We start from the raw sequence: 26,454 nt of genomic DNA, 5'->3' as shown, positions 1-26,454 counted from the left end.
TGCCGTAGTCGCCGGAATGCTTGGTGAGCGGCGTGCGTTGGCTTCGGCTTCTGTGCTGTGTTTTCTTCCGGGTTTTCCTGCTGTCGCTGTCGTCTGTGACGTCACGCTCCTAAGGACCCTGGGACTTGCAGTTCTCTATAAGGCACAGTGCGTTTTCAGACTCTGGTCCGGTTTCTGCTGTCTGGGCCATTATTCAGTGGCGGCTATTTGTTTTGCTTTCTTTGAAGCTGTGTACAATTGCTAGTTGACCTGTATTTGGATGGGTTGGTTTATTGGTAGGTCTCTTTAGTGTGAGGGGGAGAGGAGGTAAAGTAGCGAATGTTCCCCTGGCTTTCGGCGGAACTAAATTCTGCCCCGTTGTGTGTGCGTCTGTCAGTTTGCGCATGGCCTGTCCACTCACGCACACTGGTGTTTTGTTTTGTTTTTTGTGTTTTTTGGCGTTCTGGTTGTGTGTTCTTTGGTTGTTTGGGGATTTGTCGTGGGGGGGTTAATGATGGGCTTTTCCCAGGGGCCGTTTCTGTTTTGGATCGGCACTAAGGTGACACCCGGACGTTCATGTCGACGCGATTGTGTGGGAACTGTCGCGCCTCGGTTCCTCCGCTTTGATTTTGGCATCGGCGGCTTTTTTCCTCGTGTTCCTTCTGATTTTCGTTTTCGCTCGGCTGACTATGCCATCTCTATAAGTTGTTCTGTCAGACACTCGTTTTGGATTTCGGTTCCGCTTTATTCAAGGAAGACGGATGGGTCTCCGCCATCCGGATCATTTGTTTCTGCTCGGATCTTGGTTTTGATGCGCGCCTCTCTGTCCCTATGTAATCTTCGTGTTGTGCTGCCCGTCGTTCATCCTGTCTTTGGAGTATCCGGACATCCTTGGTTACTTCATTTCAGTGGTCTGTGCTTTGTTTCCACCTATTCCAGCACCTCTATTATCGGATGCAAGAATCAAATCCGGCCGAGCCGCACTCCGTTGCTACGTGCGATGTTGACCTTCCTCATCTACAATCTCCTTGGTTCTCGGTTATACTTCCCAGTGCCTGCTCCTCCGTGACCTTCCGCAGGTGCGTCCCTTTGGAACTTTTGAAAGTTACTTCTCTTACCACTGGTGTACATAAAATTTGGTGTTAAGTTTTTGTGCAGGTTCTGTATTTCACTGTCACTTCTCTGTTGGAATTTTTGATTATGGTGGTTTCCATTGTGCGATGACTCCACAATGGGACTTTTTCTTAACTTCTACCGAATTTCGCTTCTCAGTATTGTTCTTTTAAAAGCAGTGTTATTCCATTTTGTCTCAAGCATTTTAAAACTGATCAGTTTCTGGGTTATTTGTATGTTCTTTGCCAAGACTAATACTGGTTTTGTCTTTATCTATGCATCGCATCCTGAGCCTGCGAACGCCTACTCCCCGGTCAGCTGCTCCATTTCTGCCGATTGTCACCCCTGCATTCCCTGGTCTGGTGCTGCAACGATGACTGCTCAACGCACCTATTGCTGCACTGAAAGTGAAGAGGTGGTGGACCTCCTCTGCGTTCCAAGGACATTTCTGGCTTGAATCAATCTATGTCAGCGGCGGAATGAGTGTGAAATTCTTGGATTATAAATGTTGAAAGAAAATTATTTGTCAGGTGGAAGCCTAAAAAATTAAGGATGTTCTGGGTTTGTATTGGTATGCGATGGAGCTACAAAATTGGTTCGTAAGTTCATTTATATGTTAGTGTAATGGAACTCGACTTCATGGAGGTTTGAGGGCGTTTAATTGGTATGCCAATTGGGAGAACTTTGTGGCCGTTAGGCTCGTTGTGGAATTGTCGTTGGGAGTTCGTAATAATGGAAGTTACTAAGCCTGCGTGAGTAGCATGCCTAATGGATGTTGTGGCGTCGAGCCCGTCATAGTGTGATGGCAGCTTAGATTAATGGATGTTACTGAGCTTGTGTGAATATTATGCCAGATGAAATGTTTATGGCCGTTAACCCCGTCATAGTATGAGATGGAAGCTTCGTATATGGGGTTATTTCAGCATGGCATAGAATGTCATGTATTGGATGTAAGTTTGTGTCATCCTAGGGTCGTTCATGGCGGCTAAAATTGTAGTTCCGCACAGCGTTTTGCGGACGTGGGCTTTACGTTCTAAAATCAGGTATGAGTACTTCTTCTGTCGGCTCCCATTTCATTTCTTTCCCTTTCTCTTTTAGGTAGTATGCTCCCCTGGTGAACGGGAGCGGCCCAACGGTCAATGGTGCCGGGGTAAACATATAGCAGATACACTAGATAGCATGTTCCCTTCGTAGAGTGGTTCTCGTATGGGAGCGGCCCAAACGGTCAATGGTGCCGGGTAAACACATAGCAGATACACTAGATAGCATGTTCCCTTCGTAGAGTGGTTCTCGTATGGGAGCGGCCCAAACGGTCAATGGTGCCGGGTAAACACATAGCAGATACACTAGATAGCATGTTCCCTTCGTAGAGTGGTTCTCGTATGGGAGCGGCCCAAACGGTCAATGGTGCCGGGTAAACACATAGCAGATACACTAGATAGCATGTTCCCTTCGTGGAGTGGTTCTCGAAGGGATCGGCCAAACGGTCAATGGTGCCGGGTAAACACATAGCAGATACACTAGATAGCATGTTCCCTTCGTAGAGTGGTTCTCGAAGGGAGCGGCCAAACGGTCAATGGTGCCGGGTAAACACATAGCAGATACACTAGATAGAATGTTCCCTTCGTAGAGTGGTTCTCGAAGGGATCGGCCAAACGGTCAATGGTGCCGGGTAAACACATAGCAGTCATACTGGAAAATGAAATGAAATGAAGTGAAAATGGAATGCCGCCGAAAACACACCTCATCTTATTTACACACTGATTATACATTCACATTTTCTTCTTCTGGATGATCTTGGGTTGGGGGTTTGTTACCCTAAAGCGTAAGGAAAATAATTATCTTAAGAGAAGTCCTTCCTCAAGTGGAAGCCGCGAATGATGAGTTTAAAATGCATGGTGTTTAAATTGAATCAGGTTGTGTAATCTCGTTTGCTCCCCTCCAGTCTTCTCTCTCTCTCTTCAGATAGTATGCTCCCCTGGTGAACGGGAGCGGCCCAACGGTCAATGGTGCCGGGGTAAACACATAGCAGATACACTAGATAGCATGTTCCCTTCGTGGAGTGGTTCTCGAAGGGATCGGCCAAACGGTCAATGGTGCCGGGTAAACACATAGCAGATACACTAGATAGCATGTTCCCTTCGTAGAGTGGTTCTCGAAGGGAGCGGCCAAACGGTCAATGGTGCCGGGTAAACACATAGCAGATACACTAGATAGAATGTTCCCTTCGTAGAGTGGTTCTCGAAGGGATCGGCCAAACGGTCAATGGTGCCGGGTAAACACATAGCAGTCATACTGGAAAATGAAATGAAATGAAGTGAAAATGGAATGCCGCCGAAAACACACCTCATCTTATTTACACACTGATTATACATTCACATTTTCTTCTTCTGGATGATCTTGGGTTGGGGGTTTGTTACCCTAAAGCGTAAGGAAAATAATTATCTTAAGAGAAGTCCTTCCTCAAGTGGAAGCCGCGAATGATGAGTTTAAAATGCATGGTGTTTAAATTGAATCAGGTTGTGTAATCTCGTTTGCTCCCCTCCAGTCTTCTCTCTCTCTCTTCAGATAGTATGCTCCCCTGGTGAACGGGAGCGGCCCAACGGTCAATGGTGCCGGGGTAAACACATAGCAGATACACTAGATAGCATGTTCCCTTCGTAGAGTGGTTCTCGAAGGGAGCGGCCAAACGGTCAATGGTGCCGGGTAAACACATAGCAGATACACTAGATAGCATGTTCCCTTCGTAGAGTGGTTCTCGAAGGGAGCGGCCAAACGGTCAATGGTGCCGGGTAAACACATAGCAGATACACTAGATAGCATGTTCCCTTCGTAGAGTGGTTCTCGAAGGGAGCGGCCAAACGGTCTATGGTGCCGGGTAAACACATAGCAGATACACTAGATAGCATGTTCCCTTCGTAGAGTGGTTCTCGAAGGGAGCGGCCAAACGGTCAATGGTGCCGGGTAAACACATAGCAGATACACTAGATAGCATGTTCCCTTCGTAGAGTGGTTCTCGAAGGGAGCGGCCAAACGGTCAATGGTGCCGGGTAAACACATAGCAGATACACTAGATAGCATGTTCCCTTCGTAGAGTGGTTCTCGAAGGGAGCGGCCAAACGGTCAATGGTGCCGGGTAAACACATAGCAGTCATACTGGAAAATGAAATGAAATGAAGTGAAAATGGAATGATGCCGAAAACACACCTCATCTTATTTACACACTGATTATACATTCACATTTACATTTTCTTCTTCTGGATGATCTCGGTGTTGGGGGTTGTTACCCGAAAGTGTATGGAAAAAATAAGTGTCTCAAGGAATTGAACGGAGCCTTATGCCAAAACGAAGTTGTGAATCAAATTGTGAATGTCAACCTAAAGATGTTGTGAAATAAATATTCTTCTGCAAGAGTTGTCTGACTGAAATGGCGTATACTTATATAGCGCTTTCTACCTTCTTATGAAGGCCCAAAGCGCTTTACAGTCACAGTCCCATTCACCCATGCACACACACATTCACACACACATTCACACACTGGCGGCGGCTCCGCTGCCGAGCACTGGCGCCAACCTCCCACCAGAGGCAAGGTGGGGTTCAGTGTCTTGCCCAAGGACACTTCGACACATGGGCGTGCAAGGGGGGAATCGAACCTGCAATCTTATGATCATGGGTCGACCGCCCTACCGCTGCACCACGGCCGCCCCCCACGGAGGCCCTTTTAAAAAAAAAGGGCCTCCGTGATCAAATACATCTTTTTATATCGTTAAATTACTGAAACTCCAGTTGGGTCGATGCTACAAATGACCGACTCGTTCATAAGGCATGTTCGCTCTGACTGTCATGTCTTTGACATGCCGTCTGCCTAATAAGCTGCTGCAGGCTCTTTCACAGGGGGCTGTGATGTCACTTCTGGCATAGGCTGACTTCCCCGGAAAATGCAATTCTTCAGATTAAGAGAAGAGTTTCTGCTTGTCTGAGTAAACCAGGGTCAGGGTGGTACGGCTGACTGCACACCAGCCCAGTTCAGATAACATTCAGACCCAAACTCATGCAGATGTGCCGCTCACAAGTCATCCCTGCAACTCTTAATTGCGGTGCTCCACCAGGACCGCTGGCAATTAGAAAGCAGGCCGCCAGCGTCGGGTTTGAAACCGCACGGTGGGGTTGATCTTTACGAGGCCTCATCAGGCTGTGGCCCTCACGGTGTCTGACACGTGCTGAGCTGCACCTTCTCGTTTGTCAGGACTTTGATGAATTGATTGCTTGAAGAAACCCACGGAGAGTCCGTTCAGATCCTGTTCCACCCTCGCCGTGTCTCAGTAAACGAGGGGATTCTTGAACGCTGACTCATGATCTGCTTCTGCTAACCGTGCAGATGAAAGTTAGCAGACTTCCAGTTTCTAATCTTTCTTTGCAGTGTTTGAGATCCGTCACAAAGTGTAAGACATTTTGGAAAGCTTTGTTAAAAAAGAGACTTTTGGAAGAAAATGAAACATATTTTTAGGAATAATTCTTTAAAATTGTTCTGCTTTCCATCACCAAGTGAAGGGCAGGAGAAGGCTTCTCCAAATCCTAACTCATGTTTCATCCAGCTGCCGTTTCCTCACACAGAAGAGAAAAAAATCCCTCAATGCACCAAAAAATGTTAAATGGCGTAGACTTGTGTAGCGCTTTCCTACCCCGCTCTTTATAGTCACAGTCCCATTCACACACTGATGGCGGCTCCGCTGCCCAACACTGGCGCCAACCTTCCACCAGGGGCAAGCTGGGGTTCAGTGTCTTGCCCAAGGACACTTTGACACAAGGGTGGACAAGGCGGGAGTCAAACCTGCAATATTCCTATCAGAGGTCAACAGCTGCACCACAGCTGCAAAAAATCACACTTCATCACTTGTTATTATAATCAATACAAGCTGTTTCAAAAACATAGTTATTAACCTTTATACTTCTCAAGTAGAAGCTCAATTATAGTAAGTTTGAAACAGCCGTTGTTTGATGCATATTTGCATCAACAGGCACTGAGGTGTTAAAACACACCCACACATCACGTAGTGCAAACGTCATCACCAACATCACTGATGTGACTACTATTAAAAAAAACAACACAAATTAAAAAGGCAACATGAAGTTTTAGAAATCCAAACAAAATGCCAGAAACCAAAACCTAAATCTAAAAAAAAACAAGTCCTAAAAAAAATGAAACAAGATGAAAATAAAACATTTTTAAAAGCAAAAGTAGGTTCCAGAAATCGGATTGAAATGGTAAGAAATTAAATAAAAAAACAAAACCAGAAAAAGTAGATATCATAGGATATCATACACCTTTTGAACAGGAATATGAGACCCTCTATAGAAGATATTTCCTAAAGCTTCTGGCCATGCCCACTGCAGGAGTTTGGTGATTGATCAACCAAAACATCCTTCTGCTTCCCTTTTCTAAAAAATTCAAACCTCATCTTCCCATCAGCGATATCCCATCATACCTATCTTTTTCTTGTTTCAAATTTTGTCACATTTCATTTGGATTTTTGGAAATGACATTTGATTTCTCAAATATTTCCTTTGTTTTATTTTTTACATTTTCTCATCTAGAATTCAGTTTTTCTTTCAAAAATCCAATTCTTTCTTTATTATTTGTTTTGCCTTTTTAACTGCCATTGTGCTCTTTATTATGCTTTTGCTTTAAGTGATGAATCGTGTGGATGTCATCCTGATACTGACACTGTTTTAGATTTAAACACTTTCTCACAATTCCAGATAAATACCTCAGTAAAGCGTCTTTAAAATGAGCTATTCAAATAAATATCTATGTAATCTGGAGGAACGTTTGGTGAAATGTTCACAAACTGACTTTGTTTACCCATGGGAACGCAGACTCATCGAAATCTGTTCAGCTTTTCTATTTTGGACTAACGTCTAGACATAAAAACATTTACTACGAACCAAAAGCCACAGCTGGGTTTTACAAAACTGAGCGAGACTTGGACTCCTCAGAAAATACCGTTTGTCATGTTGGGCCAAACCAAGCGTCTGCATTTGATTTCCTGCCAAACACCTTGCTCGACAGGGTTTATATCTGAACTCCTCCAATCCTGTACAGCTGATGAGGTCATGTGTTTACTCTCTGCTATGGCTTTACACTTGGGAAAAGATCGTCTGCAGTCATAAAATGTTTATATTAGCGACTTTTATGAGACGTTCCTTGTATACATAAGTGTTTGCACCACAATAAAATACAACAAGGCCAACAAAGTGAAAATTGCAGGCTTCATGCAGGGGCTGACCACCTATTTTTCCACCCTCCAAGTCACAACATCTGTAAATAAAGTCAATCTGTTCAACCAACAACACCCAAAAGTGCGGCCGCAGTGATGTCATTCCTGCATAATTATGGAGTCAGTTCGTTTAATTAAAAATGCACTTTCTTATCATTACTTACTTTTAGGACTTACATTTCTATAAAACATAATGGCAGGAAAATGTACACACGAGGAATTTAAAAAAAGCAGATTTACTGCAGAAAATTGAGTTTTATTGTTATCTGAGATGCACCCATGTGGTTTTGGTTTTTATTGCCTTTCTTAGAAGTGGAACACTGAAAAAAAAAAATCAAAATTAAGAACACAACTGGAATACAATTGGGAAATGAATAATTGAGATTCACCTGAGAACGGTGTTGGTAGAATTCTTAGTTTCTGAGCCAGTGGTGGAGCTAAAGCAGAGGTCTTTGGTAGGGAGCAAATGGGAACAGCTGAGTAGAGTAGACAACCATAACAAAATAAAGGATCAAAAATATGCATAAACACTTTTTTTTATTATTATTCATGAAGCTTTTTTTGTTAATATTATTTGTCTAGAACAATACTAATATTGACTCAAAATAAGGGGTCAAGTGGGAGGGGTAAAGCTTTCTACTGGGGGGGCAGGTGCCACCATTTGCCTCCCTGTAGCTCCGCCCCTGCTTTGAGCACCATCTTTTCTTCACGCTTACTGTTTATGCAACATTTATGATTGTTATTACCCAAGCTCAATAACAAAATTTCTTAATAAATATCATTTCTTCACATTGTTTTTGACTGAATGATGTTTGCGGTCTTTTACAGGGAACTCCAGGGATGCTCATGTTCCAGATACCTGCTGCAGATTACCTGGATCAGGTGAGTTGTACCTGTGAAGACACCTGTAAATGAGACTATTTTATGCCTAAATGTTGATAACTCTGCAGAGAAAAACACATTCTAAATAAATGAGAGCTGTTGGGGTGTGAGAAGACCAACAACACAAAAACAGAAACAGGAGCATCTGCGTGAAGACAAAATATTCTCTTTTTTGTCAGTAATAATAACAGATGAAGAAGAAGATTTCATGTTTTTCTGCACTGGTACATAAAGTCATGAGAAACATCTCTGAAATAAGTGGTTACTGTTTGCTCAAAGTTATAAATTTCAACAAGAAATTCAACTAAATGAAGCAATCAGAGGCAGTTCTCTAAAGTTTTTCCCCCCTATAATTCACTTTTTCTGTGTTTCTTTCTTTAACTGATTTATAGGTGATATTTGTGTCCAAAGTCCAAAACTGAAACCGAGCACCGCTCTAGATTTAACATGAAAACAAGGACTCCACTTTGAATCATTTCTTGTCTTCGGCAGGTCAAATCCAATCCTGTCTTAATCTTGAGGAAACATATTGATGTGCAAAAGCTGGTTCAGAGCAACAAGAATGACTGAAAGTCCTGTTTTGATTGAAAAAAGTCTAAAATGAGCCTCAGCACTGATACTGTGAGTGGGAACAAAAAACACAAAGAGTTCGCAGGAAGAATGGGCCTCCATTAGTGTTCCCTGTGCCCACTGATGACTGATATGATAGCAAGCCCATTCAAACTGCGAATTTTACACATGATTGAGGCTCTATTGGATGTAATGAAATGGATTTCCTGAATATTGCACTTGAGAGACTGTGTGGCCACTAGCACAATAGCTACTATTATGGTTTTGGACCCTCGACCCATTTTTCATTGTACCGGGTCCGCTGTGTCATTACCACAGAACCCGCGGTGAACCAGCGTCTTTGGTTTCGCGGCGGTTACACATGCGACTGTTCCCCTCTGCAGGAGCAATTCGAGGAGTGTTAATTGAGCTCTGCAATCACTCAGCAGATTCATGGAGGGTCTGAGGGGTCACGGGAGACTTTCAGGGGAGGCTGCAGGGAGGCAGCCGGGCCTCAGAGCTGAACACTGTGGCTAGAAAATTGGTGATATTTTAATTGGAGCTTGTGTATTGCTTTTTTTATTATTATTATTGCATTTGGTTCTTTCAAGTTTTTAAGTGTGGACAATACAACAAAAAAAAATCAAAGATATGTTAAACTCATTTCAGAAAACAAAGGAATACATTGATTAAAAGACAGAAAAATCAACAAAAATGTAAGAAGAAAATAATTCATAAACATAAATAGAGATTTTTTGCCATGATACAGATAATTAAACTTAGGTCACATCACATTTATTAAATACAGTCATTATTAGAGCTCATATAATCCCACCCCCACTGGGTTATTTCATTTTATATTTTTTCATAGTTGTCATAATCCTGTTCATATCAGATTAAGAAACCTTGACAGACCGATTCGGATCCATCACTGCTCACTGACGCTGTCCGGTTCCAACATGGCCGCCGCTTCTGTACTTCAGAAAAATTACGGCAGAAGTAAACCGTTTTCTTTTGGTGACATCACTTGGTCACGTTCTCAGACACAGACAACGATTTGAGTCGTCGTTTCCATGACAACCACTCTGGCCAATCTTGAGTGAGCTTGTTAAAAGGCCACATCCCTTCCACTTGAAAGGGGGGCTACACCAAGGTTGTGTCCAAATTTCTTCCTTACTCACTACAGTGCGCTCCATAGGGCGTTCAGCATTTTGTAGTGCTGTCCGAATCTACCATTCCAAAATCCAGCGCCCTAGAAATGACCAGAAGTCTCTGTGAAAAACCAGAGTGCATCGATAGTCACTGGATTGGTGAATGTAGACCACAATGCATTGCGTCTGAACAATTTTTGCCAGTATGACAATGGATTCATAAATGACCATCGCAAAACGCTCATATCAATTCGATTTTCACTTCTTGAAATCGATGACGTCAAAAGCAGTGAGCATGGTGTCTGAATTGCTTTTAATATCCTGGGCACTACATAGTTTTTTAGTGGTTAGGGGTTAGGGTGGGTTAGGGTTCAGACACAGCCCAAATGTGTCAGTCAAACGTTTTGAACGTTGAACATGGGGGCCGGAAAACTCCACCTACTTATATTTAGGAATCTGATTGGTCAGTTTATAACTTGAATAACCTGAACTACAGTAATAATATTTTTAAAAAAAGAGGATTATCAAGATTGTGTTTAACCCTTGTGCTATAGGCACTTTAACATTGGGAGTTGGGTCATCTAGACCCACTCGACAGTGCTCTGAACCTTTTTTCTTCAATGGTTTGTGATCTTCACTGGTGTCCATGGATTACATGAAATCTTTCCACCTTCATCCACCTTTGTCATGGTAGGTAGAACACGTTAAAGTAAGGGTGGGGTCATCTAAGATAGCACAAGGGTTAGAAAGAAAGGTTTCAGAGCAAGAATGGTTCTTCTGACCAATAGACTGAGCAAAAGCTGCTTATTTCTCTATAGAAGTCTATAGGGTTTTGGCGGGTACTTCCTGTTTGGAACGCCATAGGGGCGGGGTCACTCAGTCCACTTCTCTTATAGAGTCAGTAGCCATGACCCAATTTGATGTCCTTTTGTGTTCCTCCTGTGCAGATGTGCTTCAGTCATTGGGTGAAGATCATTGGCGGAGACAGACTGGGCGTGGCCACGGAGGCCCATCTGGCCTCCTATAATCAGCTTTAGACAATGGAGCTTCAGCAGAGCTACACAGATGCAGTTGGAAGATGCACATGCATAAACCAAAGTACAGAGACCTCAGCTTTTGCTTCAAGAAGGTCCAATCCTTAGATTTATGTGGCACAAAGGCTGGATAGAAAGTTCTGAGATTAACTAACCGATAATGTTCATTGTTTACTCTCCAGTGGGGAGATTCAGTGAGTCAGAGTATTCGTTTGAATCAATCTGCATGCAGCCCAGCATCTGGACACTCTTAATTCCATTTAATCCCCTACTATCAGCCAACCACCTCACGCCAGCACACTCTCAGCCGTGTACCATTTATCTTCAAACAGAGAAAGGGAGAATCTCTTATCTTCTCCATCATGGAACAATGACACCTTTGCATCTTCTCCTGTTGGGGTAAGAAAATGTAATTTCCAGTATTTCTCATTGGGCAGAATTCCTCCTATTATATGTGGTGTGTGTTGGCCAAATAACCAGTTCTGTTTACTGAAGCTTTTCGGTAGTTTTATTTGTATTTTTTGCAAATTGTAAAGCATTGAAGTGTAAATACTTATACTTTAAATTTGCATGAACAATGTCCCAAATTCTTCATGGACATGCATCTGCTCCGTAAAGCGAAAATATCAAGTTGAAATCTAGTGCTGGTGCACCCACTAGGTCTGTCGCCGTGTGGTGCCCTGCAGGGTTCCTATTTTGGACAGTCTGTCCTCTCCGTTAAGGGCGGTAACATCTGGAACAGATACGACTGTTCAACGTTTAATACATTTAAGAAACAACTTCAAGTTGGGCTTAAATACAAACAACAAAGCACTCACTCTGGAAGAGGATATACCAAACAACCGCATGAACTTGCAGATGTAAATATTGTATGTCAGTGTTGGATGAATATCGCATTTTGACTGTTTAAATGGTTTCATTATAATAGTTTATCGATTTATCTGCCACCACTTCCTGTTTAGAAGGCCAGGGGGGAGGGGCATCTTAGTCCAGTTTTGACACACAGTCAATGGTTTGATATCCTCCATTTTAATGTATTTTACCTGAAATTCAGAGCTCTGGGTTACTGTTTTCTGCTTCTCAGTCGGCTTTGTAAATCAAACACAGAGTGGTTTACATGTTTAGCACATCGCCGGGCTGCTGCTCTGCCGGTTAAGTGAAGGTCAGAGTCATGTGACTCTGTTTTCCTTCTGACACTGGAAGAGCAAATGCCATGTTTCATCTGACACACTTTGAAACCCTGCGTCACAGTCTGGGTACAGCACAGTCAGGTTGTTGTAACTCATGAAAAACAAGGAGTTTACTGTGATTGCCTTTTAAAAAATTAGGCGGTGATTATGTGCTACTGAAAAAATATACAATAGGATTTATTGAGCTTTGCCCTGACTTAATGACTGTCTGTGCTTTTCAGGATTGGAGCCTTTCTGGTGAGTGCAATCATAACAACATCGTTTTCTTTTCTTTCACACAGAAATGCAGAACTAATGAGTTTGTGTTACCCCACTAAATAAGGTTGAGCTGTAAAATTGCTCCACCAGGCACGGTTCTGCAAAGGCATCAGTGCCAGATGGCAGAATTGGACAAACCTGCATCATGAGCCCCGTCTGCCAAGAATACGAGGTTTTCCCAGTGTCTCCCAGCTGATTGCATACTTGTTGTTTTCTCATTATCCACGGCTCCACCCGGTCCCGTTATTTGGAAGTGTTTGATGGAAGGTAAACAATCGGTGCACAACATACTAGACTTGAATCCTGCAGGCAGTTTTGGACGAGACACGAACCCGTGGAGTGGTTTGCATTTGGGTGGAGTCGGCTGCATTTACAGTAGAACTGCAGAAAAATATGCATGGACCCCACCCTGGGCTAGTGATCAACTCCTCTGTCATCAGTGTCTTTATCATGGAGACAGGGATTGATGTCCAAGGATCAGATTTCATCAGATTTATATTGCAAGAGAAAGTCCCACTTTTCAAGCACTTGGAAACTGAAAAGCTTTCTCTTTCACTGCTTGCTGGGATGTTTTATTGTCTTTTTCACGAAAGCTGGCAGCGCTCAGCAGCTTGTGATTTTCCAAGCTGCTTTTCGACGGTTGTCAATGCACTTCTTGTTTCTGAGAACACCTAATCAAATAGGATGTTGTTGGTTTTCTCAAACCACCTATGAAGTTTTCCAGTTAGATCCTTAAATCATATTTGCAGAGCTTTTCCCCTGACTTGTATCTAAGAAAACCACAGATGACTAATTGTCTTGTTGCACCAGCTCATTAAAAATGAGTAAAAGCTGAGAGGGAAAAAACAACAGAGATGCAGAAAGGATCTGAGATGTGTGGGATTTTCCTCGCCGTAAAAGAAAATCAATTGTGTTCTATGTAATCCAAATGTTTATGTGATTTTATTCCTCAATCCTGTGAAGTCCTCTGATCTACCTTAACAACCGTGTGGTCCAAACCACATTTAGTGACTCTGAAGTCGCATGAATGACAGGGATTTCTGGTTCCAAACTGTGATTTGCTGTATAAAAGCTCACTTTGAAACGCTGTTTAGAGCAAAACATAGATGGCAATACAGGAAATGCAATTTACAAACAGCAAGTAATACTCTAAGATGTTATGATTTGGATGATTACACATTAAAAAAAGAGAGACTTGTTTTTTATTAATTAAAGGGTAGAAGCAGAAAACCTCTTTTTGTTAACACACCCAAATAAAGGCATTAAAAAGCTTGAAATGATGCTTAAAGGTAGTTTGAACGGGACTTTAATCATTTACCCCCTTCCTTTAGACATTTCTGTGAAACAGATACTTTATTAGTACTTCTAAGGAGGTGTTTTAAATCTGTTTTTAGGAACTCTGTGCAGTTTTTCTAGTTTACCACATCCATTGAGAAGATTCCAGAGATTATTTTAAGCTTAAATTCCTTATAGCTGAAACAAATGTTGACTTCTTTGGGTACTCAAAGGCCACTTAGAGGAACCTTTACAAGTAAAAACACGTGTTCACATGAATCATTGTCTTATATCTGTGTTACAACATGTGGTTAAAGTGTGAACCAGAGTGGGAAAGGACCATTCAGGCCAACACCAGCATTTCAAAATCAAGGCTTCGTTTGGGTTTGAGACATTTTATGGGAAAATTAACTCACTCCTGTGTTCAAAAACTAAAAAAACTACATGCAAGTTTTGGTCCAAATATATAAGGGCAAAAAAGAAAAAGTACCAGTTTTTTCCCCCGAATAAATGAATGAGTGAACAAAGGAATAAAACTTTATTTCAATAACACTTTACGACACAATCACGGTGCCAATGTGCTTTAGAAAAGAAAATAAAAAAATAGAAAAGAAAATGTTAAAATTGATAATATTCAGAACAAAACATTATAAATAACAGCATATAAATACAACAACAATAAAATACAGGAAAGACAGATAAGAATTCACCAAAATGAGTTAAAGAAAAAAAGGCTGCATTCACAGATTCAGACTGAAAAGGTCCGCTGGTTCAGACAGAGTCCGCTTCATTTGGTCCAGGTCGAGTCCTGAACCTTATGTTTGGCCTGTATTCAGACTGGCATCCGCCGAAGATTTCTGTCACAACTGAAGCTTGTAAACAAAACCACATGACTAAAGACCTCTTCAGTTATTGACCAGGAATTATGAGGGCTTGGCAAAGCAATGAGAAAAAGAATAAAGGACGTTCTTCGCTTTGCAATTCTCGTCGGGATAGTTCCTTTATTCAAACTTTTGGAAAACGTTCATTTTAGCAACACTCCGAGAAAGTGAATTTTTAAATGTTAGTAAACTGAACAAAAGTGGACAAAACGTGATTTTTATGAGACAGTTCCGGTTTTCTGAGTGTTCTAGAGGTAGATAAGAAGACTAATCTGACCTTTCCTGCTCTTTCTTTGGAGTTGAGTACTTTCACTGGGTCAGATAACATGAGTGTTTTAGTGCAGAGAGGAGGAGCAATAGAGGTAAAGAGACCTGGGACAATAGTTCAAAGCCTCTTTGTATTTTGGTCAGCATTTGATCCATTGTCCCTGCTGGTCTTTAGAGACCACCACCAACATGGCATTATCTTACTCAGGTTGACAGGGCTTTGTATGGCTGAGATGAGCTGACAGATTAGGTGCAGGTGAAGCTTGAAGAGGGAGGGATCTCAGCAGTTTGTTTTTGCCTGAGGAATGGCACACCAATATTTTCAAGACTTTTTTTTCCAAAAGGGAATCTTCTAAAACATACAGCGAGTTTGGGATCATCAATCGTCTCAATTGGACTGACACAAAGGCTGGTTTTGTTCGTCCAGTAAAAATGCAGAGTGCATCTATCTCTCATTCAGTGACACAATTAGTGGGTGGAGTATCTTTAGAAAAATGCAAATGAAAGCCAGAGTGGGAGAATTTGGACGAATTACTGTCAGTAACAAAACATTTACTGTTCCATCCCTAAGGCTTGGCTTCCTGGAAACTTGATAACGGTTCTCTTAACTTCTTTGCTTCTATTTGGATCAGACTGAGACTTTGGCAAAAGCTAAAGACTCTCAGGACTGTTTGTCATGTTTATATTGAGATAATTTAATGGGCTTCATAAGGACGCTGAGAAAGTGGTCCATAGAAGTGATCAATCAGCGACCACAGAAAGCAATAGTAGTTCATTTCAGGCCAAAAGAGACTTTAACTTGTCTTAAAAATGTTGCTTTTTCTCAAGTCTCCTGGATTTAAAATACTCCCTGGAAAAGCTCACTGCATCAGCATGTGCAGCATGGAGGATCGGCTCTTGGCCTGCACATGAATGGATGTGACAAAGAGATGTTATCTGGCCGTAGGGAGGATGTTTGCAGTGTGGGAGAGGGAGAGCTGTGTGGCTTCAGTGTGCTAATGCAGCCGGCAGCCAGGAAGGCAAAGGTGTCGACTCTGCAGATCTGGGTTAGCTACTGATGGCTGCGAGGACCGAGCACTGACCCCATGGGCTGATAAAAAAAAAAAAGTCACCTCAGGCAGGAGCCGCGGGGGTCAGAGGTAACCTCATGGCTGGGAAAACACAGGCCGTGGCTTTCCGTCACTATTTGGCCTAATTGAAATGACAGTTGAAGACCGGTGGGGTTCCAGTGTTTATTTACGTCTTTGTTACACGGTGAGCAAGCGCAAAGATATGCTTTTCTCTGCCAGGGATGACATAGCTCCTGTATGCTGTCTGACTCTGGGATCTCCGCACCAGTACAATAAGGACTTCCTGTGCGCCATCAGATTCCAGGGCATTACAGCCGGCGCAGGGTGAGGTTGGGTGGGTGGGAGTGGGGGGTGCCGGGGACGGGGCTTAGCCAGAGAGCGTGGATCTTTATCAGACCGACAGAATTATCTCCTCTTTTGACTCCAAAGCCGGCTGTCAGTGCGTCATGGAGGCTGAAACAGACTGTAGTTTTGTTGGAAGGTGGACTCGTACTGAAATAACTTTAGGAAGATGTTCTGTTTTGATTAGCAAAATATAGGCAACCCCGTATGGGGCATGTAGGTTCCTGCACGAACTATCAAGGTCGTAGACTGCTCGGTGACCCAGAGAACAAAAATGTTACTAAATGTTTACAGGCATGCTGCGTGTGACAGGTCGAAATAAACACTACAACAACACGTAAGGTTGAAGTAAGTGAAATGTGGGCGTGTTGTACAGATTTTGAATTTTTTCAGCACCTTTAAATTCTGTGCACTGCGCAAGAAGCACATTAGTACTCAACCGATAAGTGCACGCTCCTTGTGTGCCCTGTAACGCAAAGATCTCACAAAAGGCACTGTTTGCTAGCAATAAGGAAGTTAGACAAAGTCGCTTGTGTGAACATTCTTTGGGTGTCATACGAGTTCGCGTTTGTGCACAGTCAGTCAGGAGCCAGGACTCACACTTTACTTACGACTAGAGTGCAGTGTGAGGGATCTGTACGACTGTGTCACCCATATGTCATAAGTGCATGCAGCTTACCTAAAGGTTCATGATAGAATTACCACATGCAGAAAAATGGTACGTCCCTATAGGTGGCTGTACGAGCCTTAAGGGAACTGCAGGACACACCTCTGCCTCCTTTAAGATGCAGCTGCTACTCTCTACGACTCTTCAGACAACCCAAAAAACTTGCAGCACCTGTATGTGTGAAGCCCGGTACGGGTGCATGTGACCACCAACAATGCACCACAGAGAAAATAACAATTGTCAGTTGTAAAGTATGTTCCAGGTGGTTCCTTGTGTCCCAAGTATATGAAAACAAAACAGAATCAAATAATAAAATAAATAAATAATAAGAATAAAATAATACAAATAAACCATATTTGTTAGGAAAATTATGTAAGAGCAGAAACGTCTATGAAGACTCAGCTCTCATGGTTTAAACACAGTTTCTACTTAAAGAAACCCAGGGAGACAATGAGCTATCCTCTTTCACTCAGGTCAAGGTGAAAGGGCAACCCTCATCAACCTGAGTGCTAAAACAGCCTGCTGTTGTGCAGCACGCTGACACGTTTGGCATTAATGGCCTTCAGGAGGAAAATACACAATCCCTAAACACAGATTTGTGGCAGCAAAAACCTGGCCTGAGCTGCAGGGATTACAGCATCCGTTGGAGTCTTTTCGTTAGGTTTTCTCATAGATTTTAGGGTTTGATGAGCATGTGCCACGTACTACAGCATCACGTGCATAACATTTGTGATTCACTGCTTCAAAATAAAGCTTTTAAAGCCTGAAGGTCATTGCAAATTCTGAAGAGCAACGGCTCTTTGGGTTGAGCAAATTTTTCGTTTTGACACGAGGATGAATAAGCTTGTGATGATTTCAAAAGTCCATTGAGAACAGGAAATGAGCAGCTAATGTGCTGCCTTTTCTCTAATTGAGCTGCTCACAGGGTCAGGTTTCTGTCCTCACTTGACTGTGAAATGAAAGGATCACCGCCACACTTCCTCAAAACCTCCGTGACATCCGTCACATGTGACTAAAAAGCACACAGCGCGTGGTGTTCCTTATTTTAGTAAAGCTATGTGGGAGTGCTGATACTTGCCCCCATTATTATTTTTCTTCATTTATTCAATACTTTTTTGTTTTTCCTTCTGTGCTGATCTGAAAGCCTATAGTTCAAAACATCCAATAAAAATGATTACTCACAGGTGAAAAGTGTTTCCAACGTATTTACTTCAAAGTCAGACGACGAAAAACAGTAACCAGGAATCTTCAGGCCTCAGCTTGTAGGTTCAGTGTTAGTTTTATTGCAGAGCAATCAAGAAACGACATGATGAGTTAGTTCGAGAAAGCCTCTTCTCTCAGGAAAGAATGCGGAAGGACGGCTCAAGCCGTGTCCGCAAAGAAACATTTAAACCGAAAACCAAACAAAAAAATGACAAGACCCGAGCGGAGATGTTCAACCACACCTGAAAACCAAACCAAACAGCAGGAACAGCTGTCAAGCACGGAGGTGGAAGGGTGATGATTTGTTTGCATCCACAGAACATGGGCAGAAAAAAAGTAACTGAGTCAACCAATACACATCCTGTGTGGAGTTCTTATTGAAAAAAGAGGAAGTGATCTGTCAGACGTGTACAGCTTGACCGATGGTGGATTGGTGATGCAACAGGGTGGAGAAGCCCACCTGGATGGGAACGGGTGCAGATTTCACCACCTTTTTGTCAAACCAACTCAAGTTTCTTATAAAAATATAACTTTGTAATAATTATGTCAGCGTGTTTTTCTAAAAACTGTTTAAGCTTGAGTTCTGCAAACTAATAGTGACCACTTTGTCCTAATTGGCAATTTTGAAATGCACCACATTTTCTTATTTCCACTATTAAGGAATAATGTAAACAACACTGCTCCTTTTTTGGGATTTTTGATTGCTCAAGCTTATGCGTGAAAACCAGTTTTTCTAAAGGATTGTTCTATTTTCCAACAGTTTTCCGAGTGTTTATTTTAACCCTTGTGCTATCCTAGGCACTTTACCATTGGGAGTTGGGTCATCTAGAACCACTAAACAGAGCGCTGAACCTTTTTTCTTCAATGATTTGTGATCTTCACTGGTGTCCATGGATTACATGAAATCTTTCCACCTTTATCCACCTTTGTCATGGTAGGGAGAACACGTCAATGGAAGGGTGGGGTCATCTAAGATAGCACAAGGGTTAAATAGTGATGAGGGCTCGAAGAATCAGAACGGGAGGAAACCGAACGGTTTTCACATTTCCTACACAACATTAGATACTGTTTTTCCAAAAATCACCTTCACCAAATCAAAGGCTTTTTGATGGAAAGAACTTTGTGCTGAAATATTTTTTTTTTTTTTATAAAACGCAGTGGACTCATCGGGGTGTGACAACCTGTGGACCAGTTCAGTTCTTTTTGATGATTTTCAGTCTTTTCTTCACTTGCACCAAACAAGAAATGAAAACTTAAAAAAAGAAGAAAAACCCCCCACAAACTTTCATGAAATAAGCAACTATACAACAACCTGCCACAAGGGGGCCCAAGTTTGGGTCCCCCTGTGCCTGTCCCCAGCCCGGGTAAATGTCAGGAAGGGCATCCGGCGTAAAAATCTCTGCCAAACCACCTGTGCGACTCAGTGAAAGCTGATTCGCTGCTGAGACCCCTGAAGGGAAATACCGAAAGGTGAACAATGACAACATAAAACAAACTGCTGTTAACTCAAACATTCACAACATTTGTATGATGATCCTTAACAGTGGATGGTATCAGATCAGGAAAAGGATCTTATCACAGGATGTGACATCCACTAATCTAAACTAACTTTATTGATAAGAACAACAGAAAATAAGTAAAGTAAAGCAGATCAAGCATGACAAAAATGTCACACAGAATCATCTTTTGTTTTTTTGGTGCACTGTTGTTTTTACGCTACACAACCCTGAGATCTTACGCAATCTCATTCTTAAGTCTAAGTCTGAATCTGAATTCCTCCCTAACCGATCCAGCTCCTCCTAACCCCCAACGTAAGTAAGGGAAAGTATATGAGAAAAGTGCACAAAAGTGCATAACATGAAATTGTTCCCACCTGGTAATTTTTACAGCATCAAAAAGTGAATATTAAGTCATTTTTGCGTGTTTTCCAAGTGAGGGTCGTTTCTATCACTGCAGGCTATAGTTTTATTAATAGAGCTACTTCCTCTCCATTGTCTTCTGCAACATCTGCTCCTAACCCTCCAGATGTATATGAACCATCTAATCACCTGCCACACTTAATTAAAGCCTCCATCCCTGCTTTTATGAGAGGCATCAAAGGCTGCCGTCCAAAGGGGGTCATGCAGATAACACTTTAATGGTGCACTCTGCGAGGTTTCTACACAATGGGTGATAGGAAAAGACTTGGTTTGGTGAAAATAGGTCAGTGTCGGCAGCTGTAGGTAAAGTGCTCCAAGCAGGGCCTGCAGTCCAGCGTGCCTCTCCTCGTATTTAACACCCTTTGTGCCATCCCCTCGGCACTAATCTGGCTTTTCACCAAGTGTTAAAATTAATTTGCAGTGATGTCTATGAGGATGCGAGCTTTGTTAGGAATCCTCAAAGGGGCAACAGTGGGACAAGTTGTCAACGGTGGGCCTTTGTCCTCATTCGGCCTCTGTCTAAACACCCCTGACAGCGGCTTTGAAATCCACGTCTGTGTGTAAAATCCCAGAGTCCAGTCCGAGTTTCTCGGTTAGCTCTGAAAGGACAGATGGAGTGTAATTTTGTTTATCTATTTACTTCACTTCCTCAAACTTATCTCAAAGGAGGACATCAGTGAGGAGATAACCGCATGGCATCAACAGAAGGTGTTTCCATGGGAAAACTAGTGTTAGTCATTCATGCAGTGATGCTCAGAATGCCTGTATGCAGCAGCAGCAGCAGCTGTTTTCTTAGCATCTTAATCTGTTTAGAAAGTTTGCGTGCATCAGTAAAGACCCAGTCCCATGAAAATTGTGTTTTTAACATGTTTTTGTGGCATTTATAAAGAGAATTTATTTGATGCATCCACCTGCAGACAAACAGATCCATGAACGTCTTTGTTTTCCTCGTCTGAGCTGGAATCTGGATCTAAACTGTACGGCAGGACAGCTCTTATATTGCTCACTAATGTTAAGTTGGGGGTGAGATAGGCTGCAAGCTAGTGGGAAAGCGTGTAAACAAAGGGATTATGGGAAATATAGAGATAATAATAATAATTTGAGTTTTTCTTTGTTCAAATCTAAAGCATAGAAGGAGATTTAATTTCAAGTACTATACTAAAACATATATGTTAAACTCTAGAACTCACAAGAAAATGAGATGAAATTTAAGAATTATGACACAGGTTATAAGTGTTTGTTACATCATCTTTCTTTTTTACATCAAAATGTATTTTTCTTTCTTTCCCTTGACTGTATGGGTCATGAATAATAAATATGTTTACATACAGATATAGTAATGTATTCAATAAATGCTTTATTAATCAGAATCAGAATTACTTTATTGATCCCACATGTGGGAAATTTGCTCGTTAGAGGATTGTAAACATAAGTGGGGAAAAAGAGAATAAGAATGATATAAAAACAAAAGAAATTGTAACATAAATGTAAACAACAGGGTGGTATAATTTAAAAAGCTGTTTACAGACAGTGCAGGTAAAAAGATGTGGAAAAAAAGTGCAAAGAAAAAAAATTGCTAAGGTCATCTGTTGCATTTTAAACAAATCAATAAATAAATACATAAACAAATAGATCCATGTTCGTCCTCTGAGCTGGTTACGGCTGAATAGCTTTAATATTTCTCGCCATTTTTGTTGCAGCGGTAATGTTTGATGTGGGTTGTGAGGCAAGTGTGTAAACAGAGGGGTGATGGGAAGTGGGGTGGGGTTGCCCTGAGTCAACAGTCCTGCCAACAACTCAGAGGTGAATTTCTGATGAACTCCTGCTGCTTTGCAGAAACTACGTCCTAGAAAATGACACACATTTTTTTGATTATGGCTAAAAGTGGCATCAAGAGAAACAAAAAGACCACTGGGAACACTGTGAAAGTAGATCAAAAGCTGATCGGGGTGGGACTTTTTAAATAAATTGCCACAATAAAAGCGGATTAAGTTACAACTTTTCTGTCTGTCAGCTCCTTTAGCGTCACTCTGGAGATGTCACGAGCGAACATTCAGACAAAAACAGAGTAAATGAGTAAAAGTGTGAGCCGGGCAGTGGTGGTGGTGGTGGTGGTGGTGGGGGTTGCAGTGGGAGAGTTCCTGTCACCAAATTAAACTTCCATCCCTTTCAAAGCCACTTTCAGATTCCAGCAAGCCAATCAGCCCATCTAAGACAAATGATATTGCTGAGCTTTCCTGCCACACTGGGCGTGGGAACGGCACAGATTCTCATAAAAAAACAGAGCCAGTAAATTACCCCCCCCCCCCCCGCTTCAAAGACCCTAAAAAAAAAAGAAAAGAAAAAAGTTTGTGTTTATGTGTGTTGTTGTCTTTGAGCCCATCGGCATTAGCCGCTCTCAGCTGTGTGGTGTGAGCGCAGAGACGGATGACGGTCAGAATCCTAAAGGTGCCGACCGTCATTCTCATGAACATACGCAGCACAAAGTCGGGTTTGCGTTACTCTTTTCTCAAGGCAGCCGTTTGATCAAAGCCATTTAGAGGTCCTTTCCCCTAAAATTCCCCCCTGTCCCACCCTGCAACCCCCCAAACCACTTCTTCCTTGCCGCTGCTAATCATTGGTGGTCTCCTGACTGCCAACAGTAATTGATTAGAGAGAAAAGGCTGGCAGTGGAGGGGAGGGGAAACGAGGGGAAAGTTCAGCCGAGGAGTTCTGAAGGTCGCTGGCCTTTTCTTCTCCCCTCTGAACCCTTTTTCTCCTGCTATTAGGTATCAGCCACAGGGGAAACGGCAAATATTTGGCACACTTTCCAAGAGTTTTAGTGCTGATTACAAACAGGAAGCAAAAGGAGGGCATCTGCTCCGAGGGGAAAAAAGGCCTTTTTTTTTTCTTGTTGTTCTAAACAGATTTAGTGAAGCCTTTTTGAAATCAACTTCAGCTCCTGAATGCCATCACAGTTTGGCCCCATGTGGCTGCTCAACAGCCCTGACAGAACAGGTTTTTCTGAAACAGTCACTCCTTCCATCCGTCTTGATTTCACATTAAAAGGTGACATTCATTTCCTTCGGGAAGTCTTGTTTACGCAGCATAAACTGAATCTTAGGAAAGTAAAAAAGACCCTATTTATTCCAATAAAAATTCTCTTCTTTTCTGTCTTACCAGAAATATAATCTTGTCAAAGTTCCACTCCAATCGTCTTTTGATCTATTTTCAAAGCCTTTCCAGTGGTCCTTTAAATCTGATTAGACTTGCACAATAAATCACAAATTTATCGCGATATCAAGCTGTGCGATATGGAAAAGACTGCAACAACTGTGATAAATGGTTTCCTTAAATTTCCATAAACAATCTTATGGCACTTTGAAGTATTTAACAAATCCAGTAAATCTGTTTGTGCATTTGACAAATCGGATGGAGCTCTTTCACGTTAGATGTTCGCCTCCTATGAGTAGGGTAGGGTCATTTGGAGTAGAACTTAAGATATGTTGACTCTTATTTAAATTAAACTGTTCCAGTAAAATGGAAATGATGCTTTTGGTTGTTTTGCTGTTTCTTCATGTATCGCAGGTTATATGGTCATTGCAATATTGATCACAAATATCACAAATTGCAAGTTTACCTCATATCATGCATCATAATTCAGAGTATGCCGTTTTTAGCCAAAATCCCAAAACCTGTCGATTTCTAGGTTGAATGCTTCCCTTCTCCTAAGTCTTCTCCCTATCCCCCAAAAAATTGGGTCTTCAAAATCCCCCAACTCCATCTGGAAGAAGCTCATCTGCTGGACCAATTTAAACATGTAGTTGTAGAGTCAGATAAGCTACTTCTTCTCTAAGAGTTCTGGTCCATCACCTGTCCGTCCTGGGGAAGGATCCCTCCTTCAAGTGGACACCCCTGAGGTTTCTTCTTTTAATTTAGGAGCTTTTCCTTACTGAGAAGGAGGGTCTAAGGGCAGGGATAGCCAGTTTAGTCTGTTTAGTTTAGCCATTACCGATTGAACTCCATGTCTTCATGTTTACTATAGAATTACCGGTATGAAGCCCACTGGGACGACTATGGTTGTAATATCGGGCTATATGGATAAAATTGAATTGAAAATCCGGACTGCATCAATACCCGCCGGTCTCTACGTTAGCGCCTAGCTGCCAGCGATCAGAAAATGCATAAGATTGTTTTGTAACTTAAAAAAATCATGCAAAAGCAAAATGTTATTATTTGCATTTAAATGTAAACTTCTATTTACAGAGCACACCCACAAAAAGAAATGTGTTTCACCCTACTGGCGCAACGGCTCCTTCTAAACCCTTGTGCACTTTAACATTCGGAGTCCCAGGTTGACCTGTACAGATGCTGCAGGATTTTGGTTTGTCCGGGTCTGTGAGGGGTCACGAAGAGGAGCGGCTGCATCTTAACCCTTGTGCTATCCTAGTCACTTTAACGTTGGGAGTTGGGTCATCCAGACCCACTAGACAGTGCTCTGAACCTTTTTTCTTCAATGATTTGTGATCTTCACTGGTGTCCATGGATTACATGAAATCTTTCCACCTTTATTCACCTTTGTCATGGTAGGGAGAACACGTCAATGTAAGGGGGGGGGTCATCTAAGATAGCACAAGGGTTAAAAAAACAGTTCAGGTCCAAACGCCCCTACAATTGGAGCAATGGGGAGGAGGCGGAGGGGAAGGGAATGAATTCGGATTCTGACCTAGTTTCTGCACAGCAGCAGGAGTTCAATAGAAATTTACCTCTAAGTTGTGGGTGGGACTGTTGACGTGGTCTATTTCCCATAATCCCTTTGTTTACACGCTTTCCCACTAGCTTGAAGCCTATCTCACTCCCAACTTAACATTAGTGAGCAATATCAGAGCTGTCCTGCCGTACAGTTTAGATCCAGATTCCAACTCAGACGAAGAAAACAAAGACGTTCATGGATCTGTTTGTCTGCAGGTGGATGCATCAGAATGGAGCAGAGCAGGAAGTGTGTGTCCCACCCGGCGTATTTTCTACGTCACATATGTGAACATATATAATTCACAACAATTTTCACAAGAAACGCAGTTTTAATGTGATGTTTCTTTATATATTGTCCTCCATCATGAGAAAAATGCTTCAAGAACCTGTTAAAACAAAGTTTTCCTCGAACTGAGCTTTTAAGAAGGTTTTTTTCTTACAGACCCACAATGCAACTACAGAGAGGCTGAAGCATTCTGCTCCTCTGTGAATAGGAGTGAAGAAAATGGCTCTTTTTTGGGGGGGAACTGTGTTTGCCTGCAGCAGCTCTCTGTATGACCAAACAGGGTCATGATCACCACACAACCCAGCGCCGACTGTGCACGCAGAGTCCCGATGCCTATGGAAACACGACTGTCTCCGGAAATGTTCGACATGCTTCGCAGAGCTGCTGCAGAGCACGAGGTGAGGCTGTTTTAGAAAGCAGAAGCGGGTCGGTGTTGATGTTGGCTGCACAGCCACATCTGGGCCATCCAGAGTTTACCACTTTCTCTGCTTATGAGACCGTTAAAAACACAATCGGGGTACGCTGGGATCCTCTCAGACATTTGTCTGGACATGTACCCTACCTCACAGAGTGGAGGGAGGTCCAGGGAGTTCATGAAGGCGGGGAGAAAGTCAAACAAAACCCAGGGGGCTAAGTTAAAGGCAAATAATTAGACTTGTTTATAATTTATGTTGGAGGAAAAGGTGGGCTTCCATGTTTATCCTGGTCATCTTTTCTGCAAAGTGCCTGCAGGCCTATAGCATCTGTGAAGCATTCATCCTCGTCTTTACTAACTCCACGTCTCTGCAACATCAGAAGGAAGTCATTTTTTTTCTAGATCTGCAAGTTGTCAAGGTTAATGCTCTTTGTCGTGTTTTTTTGTGTGCCTTTGATAGAGTTGTGATCTTTGCATTTTGCTGCATAGTTTTGTGTTTATTTTGAATTTGAACACCATGAGGAATTTTGTTTCCTGCTGATGAACGAACTCGTCGTTAATTGGTGAAATATCTCTTTCTGTAGAGGCTTCTGCAGATTTTGCTTTTCTTTCTACTCGTTTCTATCTTGGTTTTCCTCAGACTCAGTGGGTTTCCTGCTGTTTAAGCATCACACCAACATATGGAGATCTTTTAACAGCGTTGGACTTCTTCCACCCTGAGCGTCTGCTCTCTACTGCCCTCCTTTGAGAGCATAGTTGTTTGACCTGTTTTACACCCTTTAACATTATTTAAGCTTTTTATTTTCCTTTTGTTTGATGCTGCTACTTTTATTGTTTTCCTTTGCTTTCTTGTTTTGTTTTCTAAAATCCCATAAGGCTTTGTCACATTCGCTCTCCGCTGTTTTTGAAGGAGCTTCTCACCTTGACCTCCTAACCTGAACCTTCTAACTCAACGCAGATGTTC

General features: G+C 42.2%; 1 protein-coding gene across 2 annotated transcripts in view; it reads left to right on the top strand.

Moving 5' to 3' along the window:
- Window positions 1-26,454, top strand: part of LOC105355847 — a 57,157-nt gene that overhangs the window by 3,695 nt on the left and 27,008 nt on the right. Inside the window, exons 4-6 of one of the 2 annotated variants that reach the window (XM_023963415.1) lie at window positions 919-1,507; window positions 8,199-8,252; window positions 10,900-11,385. Coding sequence is in view for 1 of the 2 variants with exons in the window: in XM_023963414.1 (XP_023819182.1) it covers window positions 25,344-25,473 (130 nt within the window). In the remaining variant the exon portion in view is untranslated. Of the gene's footprint in view, window positions 1-918; window positions 1,508-8,198; window positions 8,253-10,899; window positions 11,386-25,230; window positions 25,474-26,454 lie in introns of those variants that run through there. The other variant, XM_023963414.1, reaches the window with a different exon arrangement.

This window comes from Oryzias latipes, chromosome 15, assembly GCF_002234675.1.
Source record: "Oryzias latipes chromosome 15, ASM223467v1".
Taxonomy (NCBI): Eukaryota; Metazoa; Chordata; class Actinopteri; order Beloniformes; family Adrianichthyidae; genus Oryzias; species Oryzias latipes.
This window is presented reverse-complemented; position numbering and strand designations above follow the sequence as displayed.